The sequence below is a fragment of the Andrographis paniculata genome, unplaced genomic scaffold, assembly GCF_009805555.1.
Source record: "Andrographis paniculata isolate CXL003 unplaced genomic scaffold, ASM980555v1 Contig77END, whole genome shotgun sequence".
Classification (NCBI taxonomy): domain Eukaryota; kingdom Viridiplantae; phylum Streptophyta; class Magnoliopsida; order Lamiales; family Acanthaceae; genus Andrographis; species Andrographis paniculata.
The window spans coordinates 3,647,906-3,655,347 of NW_026137614.1; the positions used below are offsets into that span (position 1 = coordinate 3,647,906).

General features: G+C 30.5%; 1 protein-coding gene across 1 annotated transcript; it reads left to right on the forward strand.

Annotated features, from left to right (window-relative positions):
- Window positions 1-5,640: 5,640 nt before the first annotated feature.
- LOC127266681 (zinc finger protein ZAT5-like) lies at window positions 5,641-7,123 on the forward strand. The gene has a single exon (XM_051297025.1). The coding sequence runs from the start codon at window positions 6,006-6,008 to the stop codon at window positions 6,888-6,890; it is 885 nt and encodes a 294-aa protein (XP_051152982.1). The 5' UTR covers window positions 5,641-6,005; the 3' UTR covers window positions 6,891-7,123.
- Window positions 7,124-7,442: the final 319 nt, after the last annotated feature.

The window sequence follows — 7,442 nt, forward strand, 5'->3', positions numbered from 1 at the left end:
TCCATAAAAAAAGAACGACAAATAAACAAATCAGAATTATGACTACTAGTAGTTAACCCAAACTCCAAAAAGATAGCTAAATATGACCTATCAAGCTTGAATGGTATTCTTCAACCCATATAAAATTTGGTGTAAACGAAAAATCTTCCCGAAAAATGAGAAACCTAGAGGATGAGTTATATAAACTTTCTCACTAAGAGTGTCATATAAAAATACAATTTTGACATTTAACTGAAGAAAAGACCAACGACAAATAACAACCCAAGCGAGCTTTGTAGTGCTCAATAGAATTATTAGAAGGCAAATCAACCAAGTCCTATACGTGAGTCTTTTACTCTTTTCTAAGGTTTACAATTCTTCAACCATAATTTTTTTGTCGCAATAGATCAGCACTCGTCCCACAAAATGTCCTAAGTTCATGATAAGATAAAATGAAAAAATAGTAGTGATAGTCAATAAAGTGAGCAGAGGGTCTATTTACATGAATAGAAGACATCAGCTCAGAAGATGCAGATGGATCAACTTCAGGAGACGATGGTAGTGTTGACTTATCGATGACCTGTGGTGAAGAGAAAGTAGAAATGTTATAATCAAATATCATAGGGAGTAAATGGAAATAACAAACAAGACAAATGAAACGGCATTCTAGACTTCAACTGATGGAGAAATGAATGAGTTATGAAAATATAATATGACGGGATATATGTAATCTATTAGATATAGGATTATAATACCTATAGTCTTTGTGTTCTACTACATAACTCAAAAAACAACATAAATGAGTCGTTGTAGCTTTGTCCGCTCGTAAGAAAAGAGAATAATAAAATACAAACAAACAAAAGAATGTAATATACTATAATTAGGGGACTGATCATATAATCGCTCCAAGAGACATCATGGAGAATAGACTAAGGTAACCTATTAATAGTATAAATATTAGTCAAGGTTGCTTCTTCCAAAAGCGATTAGAACATTACAAAAAGAAAGAAGCAATAAACATTACCGAGAATGTGACAGAGAGAATAAATGAATTTATTTTTTTATAATAGAGAGTAATATATTTTCTTCGTCTCAATTCAAAGAATATTTTGTCGGTCATACTTCAAAGTATCTATTTTCTATTTTAAAAAAAGTAATCATATAATTAATATCAAAATACCTTTAACTTTTACTTAAATTACAAGCATATCATTACACATACAATTACTTTATACGTAAAGTCAAACGGCAAAAATATCAAAAATTTTTACATACTTCAACTAACTAATAAAATATTATTATTTTTTAATTTATTACAAAAACTTCAAAATGTCGAGTTGAATTAAGAAGAAGAGAGTATTATTTTTATTATATCATTAAATAAACATTTTATAATTCTTCGGTCCCACTTAATTTGTATACTATTTCTATTTCCGTCAGTTTCACATAATTTGTCCTTTAATATTTTGGAAATACAATTATACATTTTAATTACATTTTAAAATTCATAATTTATATATATTTTTATTTTAATTAAACTATTTAGTCATTTTAATCTAAAATTATTTTTATTAAATCATAATTATTTTTACTAATTACATGATATCTAAAACTTCGTGCCTATTTAAATGAGATAAATGGCAGTAGTATAATTTAACATTTTTTTATATAAATAAGGTAAGATATAGTGGAAAGGTCTCCGGTTCATTTACTACAATGATGCACACCACACGATCGCAGACATGTTTTCTGTGCTTCTTTAATACTACTACAATTTAATTTAATTTAATTTAATTTAAAATTAATTACCAAATAAGGTGATGGATGGAGACTGCCTCACTCTCGACTGAGATATAAGTTGGCTCCCTTAATTAAATATTTTAATTAATATGATTTGAGTTGATATGATGTTATTTATTAATTTAATTTAATTATTAATTTTCTACTCCAAACCCCACTTGGAAGAAGTGAACTAATCAACTACACATATACATATATATATATATATTTGCACTTGCTGTTTGGATAAGAGTTCTCTGTCACTATAGTTTTAATTGGATTTGACACGACATTTAAGAAATATTGATATTATATTGATAGTTGGTAAAAAGTACAGATAAAAATTTTTTTTGTCCTTACGAGTGTATTAGTGTAAAAAGTAGTAGCAATTGTGTAATAAAAAAAAATAAGAATAGTTCTATGATGATATAGTTATTTATGAAAATAAAACTATTGTTTTGAAACAGACAAAAATCATAAACAAAACTATTATATTGAGACGGAGAGAGTAATAAAAAGCAATATTTTTTTTTTGGAAAGAAATAAAAATATTTGATGAATAGTATTACAATTTAAAAATATGTATATAAAAAGAGATTTAGTTTGTGTTTATTTTTAGCTTGGATTGAGTTTTGAGATTTAAAATTTTGAATTTTTTATTTAAATAATACTCCATCCGTCCATTTACAATGTTTACATATTTTTATTTTGGGACGTCCAATTACAAAGTTAATATTTCATTAAATATCCTACTTTTTTTCCACAAATACTCTTATTTTACATCACATTGTTACTTTTATACAAAAAAGTAAGGGCAAAAATATCATTATACTACTTTTAACTACTCACTATAATTAAAATACTATTACTTTTTAAACATCGCGCCAAAAGTAAATATAAACCTTGAAAATGGACGGAGGGAGTATTTGATGTAATATTTTGTATAATAAAAAATTATATATATTGCTAATTTTGAGCACTTTATATGTATATAGTACAATAAATAGGTGAATAGATAATTATATCCCAAAATTTTTAATATTACTTTTGTTCTATAAAGAGAATATATATATTTTTTTTTTGCGTCATTGTATTTAACGATAAAAGTATTTATATATTTGTATAATTTATTCTACAAATATCATTGTATTTATATTATAAGATACTAATAGAAATATTTTTGTTATTTTTTTTAATTTGTACGACATATTAATATAATAATTTATTTAAAAATTTATACCCAAAAAAATTCGAGTACTCTTTTTATAGGATGTAAGGAGTGATATTTATATGTAAGTTAATTATAGTATCGTAATAATATATAAAATATAATTTATTTTTTTAAAAAAGATAATGTGAAATTTGCAGATTGATTTTAAATAAATCAAAATGACAAAATTGGAGGAATAAAAGCAAACAACATGAAAGAAATGAAAGAAATCTGTTTCGTTAGACCAATTTTTTCAAACTTTATTACTCCCTCCCCGGCCGACGTAAAGTTGTCATTTACTTTTTGCATATAGATTTTTTAATATCAGTATTATAATGAGTTAGTAGAGAAAAAAACGAAAATATCCCTATTAGTATTGTGTAATATAAAAGTAATGACATTTGTGTAATATAATGTAAATTGAAAGGGTATTTATTATGTTAGGTAGGTAGTACAATTACTAAATAAGGAAATAATAACCTTGTTTTGGGACAGACGAAAATGAAAAATTGACAACCTTTCAATAGGACGGAGAGAGTATTTTGATTTTGCATTTTTCGAAAAAAAATACTCCCTCCGTTCCGTAACAAAGTATCCATTTTTCTATTTTAGTCCGCCCATAACAAAGTATTCATTTCCTTTTTTAGTAACTGTATTATTTATCTAACATTACAAATACTCTTACAACTTACAATATATTACACAAATATCATTACCTTTATATCACACATATTAATAAGGTTATTTTAGTCATTTCTACTTTATTCCTACTATATCCCAAATATAATACTAATATTTTTAAAACTACAAATAGATACTTACTTTTGGGACGAAGAGAGTACATTTTTTTTTCTACAAAATATCTCGTCAAACATTATTTTAATACCAAATTCAAATCAAATTTTCTCAAACACAATTAAAAGAAACAACCCACACCCACACACACACTTACAACTGCATTTCATATGTGTATCTATCTATATGTATATGTGTATATATATATGTATATGTATATGTAGTAGATGAAAAGAAGTTATGGGTTTGCTTGAAAGCCAACCGAATCAATCTTCACTTCTTGTTGCCTCTCTCTCTCTATATATATATATAATTGATTATATATCAAATAAAGGAATTAAAAATAGTAGTAATAGTTTTCTTAAAGCTAAGTATAACTACAACAAGAGTGGGTGGAAGAGATATATATATACACATATAGATATATAGAGAGAGAGAGGAGTGAATGAGGTGGAGCATGCTTATAACGTGCCATCCGCCCCTTCTTTTCTTTTTTTTTTTTTTTTAATTAATTTTATTTATTAATTCTTTTAATTTAATTTAATTGCGTTGTACCCCCTCCGCCCCCCGCGTATGATATATCCATTTTGTTACGGACACGGTATTTTAGATAATGTAAATTAGTAAGTTATTACTCTATTCGTCTCATAATTATGTATCAATTTGCTTTTTGCACATAATTTTAAAAATATTAATATTATATTGGAATGCAGTAAGAATAAAGTAGAAATGACTAAAATAACTTTATTAGTATTGTGTGATATAAAGATAATGATATTTGTGTAATATATTGTAAGTTGAAAATATATTTGTAATGTTAGGCAGATAGTACAATTACTAAAAAAAATGAAATTGATACTTTGTTATGGAACAAATTAAAATTGAAAAATAGATACTTTGTTATGGGACGGAGGGAGTATATTAGTTTATTATTTTTCATATGATTAGTGTTGTTGGTATTTTAATGGTGTGTTTGTTTAAGGGTTTGGATTTTGAATTGAGATTTGAATAGTAAAAATTTTAAATTGGAATAGTGATATGATGTGATATAAATGGATGTTGATGTGATATTTTGAATGTAAAATTAACTTTTAGTATAACATAAAAAATAAACAATAGATGTTTGATTTGATATTTTTTGGGAGAAAAAAAATTGATGAATAGTGGAAATCTTTTGAAATCCTCCTAACAAAGACACCCTTAATATTTTTAGGATTATATCTCAATAGAATATATGCAAAATGAATATCATTTTATACATAATAAAATTTTATATAATACAAATAAATAAAAAAATATATTTATTTATTTATAATTAACTTGAAATCAATTTTATAAAATACGAAAAGTTTTAAATATAAATAAAAATATTTTATTATGGGACAGAAATAGAGAAAAGAAGAAAAGTGGATCAATTGTATCGAATGGGAGTAGTATATAACTCAAGAGTCAATTCTAAAGATAATTAAACTTTAGAGAATAAATAATTTTATTAATTGATTTTAATAAATAAATAAATAGCTGGTTACCAACTTGGTTACCAATAATAAGGTAAGGTTCATTTTCAAACAAATATGGTTCAGCATTAGAGCATTAGTTGCGAAAGAAAGCTTTGTTGTTCCTTATTTCAGTGTTTCAGCTTAAACTAAACTAAACTACACCATTATTCTGTTATTTGTTGGAAAGTAAAGGAAAACCCACTCCCTCTTACCCGATCCAGGGACTTCGAGTCCCGCTCATTGGCGGGTGCTCCGGCCCCGGGACCTCCCCCGCTCTACTGCTGAAAAAGCAAGCAAGATTGGTGGCTATGGTAACTGACTGTCACGAGCAGGCTTCTCTCGCTCCATACGTATACGTGGGTGTATGTACACCCACCCGTATATATATATATGTATGTATATATTTTGGAGTATTTATTTCATTTGCAGTAGCGCTCAGTACTATTCCATTCACATTTTCTCTCCACTTAATTTCCCACGCCACACTCGACGGACACTCCGCCACGCTCGATTGTGTTACGTTGATTTGTGTGAGATTCAATTTTTCCGCTGGAATTTGTTCTTGAGTTTTGTTGATTTGTGTGTGATTCAATTTTTCCGCTGGAATTTGTTCTTGAGTTACGTTGATTTGTGTGTGATTCAATTTTTCCGCTGGAATTTGTTCTTGAGTTACGTTGATTTTTGTGAGATTCAGTTTTTCCGCTGGAATTTGTTCTTACGGATTGGTTACGTTGCGTTTGGGGATGGATGTGGAGTTTGGTGGAGAGTTTTCTGGTTCGAATGATCGGATGATCGTTAAGCGGAAGCGGAGTCGGCGGTTGAGGCAATCGCAGTACTGCACCTCGAGCAGCGGTGATGGCGGCGACGCTATTTCGCAGGTTTCGTCGTCTCCAACGACGTCTACGAGCGCGGAGACGGAGGATGAGGATATCGCTGCGAATTGTTTGATTTTGCTTGCTCGCGGCGGTGGAATTGGTTTTTTGCCGCCGGCGGCGGCGGCGGCGGCGGCGGCGGCGGCGGCGGAGGAGGAGGAGGAGGAGGAGGAGGATAAATTTAGTAGCCGGAAATTTACGGAAATGGCGACGACTACGACCGGTAAAGTCGGAATCTACGTTTACGAGTGTAAGACTTGCAATCGAACCTTTCCTTCGTTTCAAGCGTTAGGCGGACACAGAGCGAGCCATAAGAAGCCTAAATCCTCCGATCAAATCGACCCGAAGAAATCACCTCCGCCGGCGCCGGCGTCTCCACCGTCTCAGAGTTATCAACACGAAGAGCTCACCAAACTAAACACGAAGACAGCTCCGGCGGCGTCAACGCAACCGACGGAAATCAACAAACACAAAATCCACGAGTGTTCCATCTGCGGATCAGAGTTCGCGTCAGGCCAAGCGCTCGGAGGTCATATGAGAAGGCACCGTCCAGTAACCGCTGCCAAAACAGGTAACACCGAATCTTCATCTTCATCGCCGCAGGACAAAGGCAGCAGACCTGCTCTGGCATTGGATCTCAACCTGCCAGCTCCACCGGAGGACGAATTCCATCCGTTTTCCGCATCATCCAAGCCGCAGTCGCCGCCACACCTCGCCTTCTCCTCCGCGCCGGCGCTCGTAGACTGCCACTACTGAGCTACTACAGCAAAACTGCATTAAATCAAGGCAAACAAATCTCAATCTCAATCTCAATTTCAATAATTCACAAATTTTATTATCCTTATTATTATCATTATTGTTCTAATGAATTCATTGAATCTACACTCTCATCCCAACTGTTGTTGTTTCAGTTTCAAGTAATTAATCAAAAACTAATTAATTAATTGTATTCTTTGAGTGAGTGATTGAATTTAAGTGGTTTCTATTCATGGTTGCCTTGTGTTCACGAAAAAGCCACCAACATGGCATCTTTTTCAGAATTACTTTTCCCATTATTTTAATAATTATTTATTTATTTATTTATGAGTAAGATACATGTATAGGCAAAGCCAAAAACCAGAACCAGAACCACAACTACACAACACAGCACTACACACACGTCTTCAATTAAATTAAATTAGATTAGGTAACTTTGGTAATTTTAAATCACAAAATTGGACACAATTTTAGGTTTTGGTTAGCATAGATAGATTGGCCAACTAAAAATTAGGCTCTACATTTAGTGATACACAATTGTATTCAATTAAA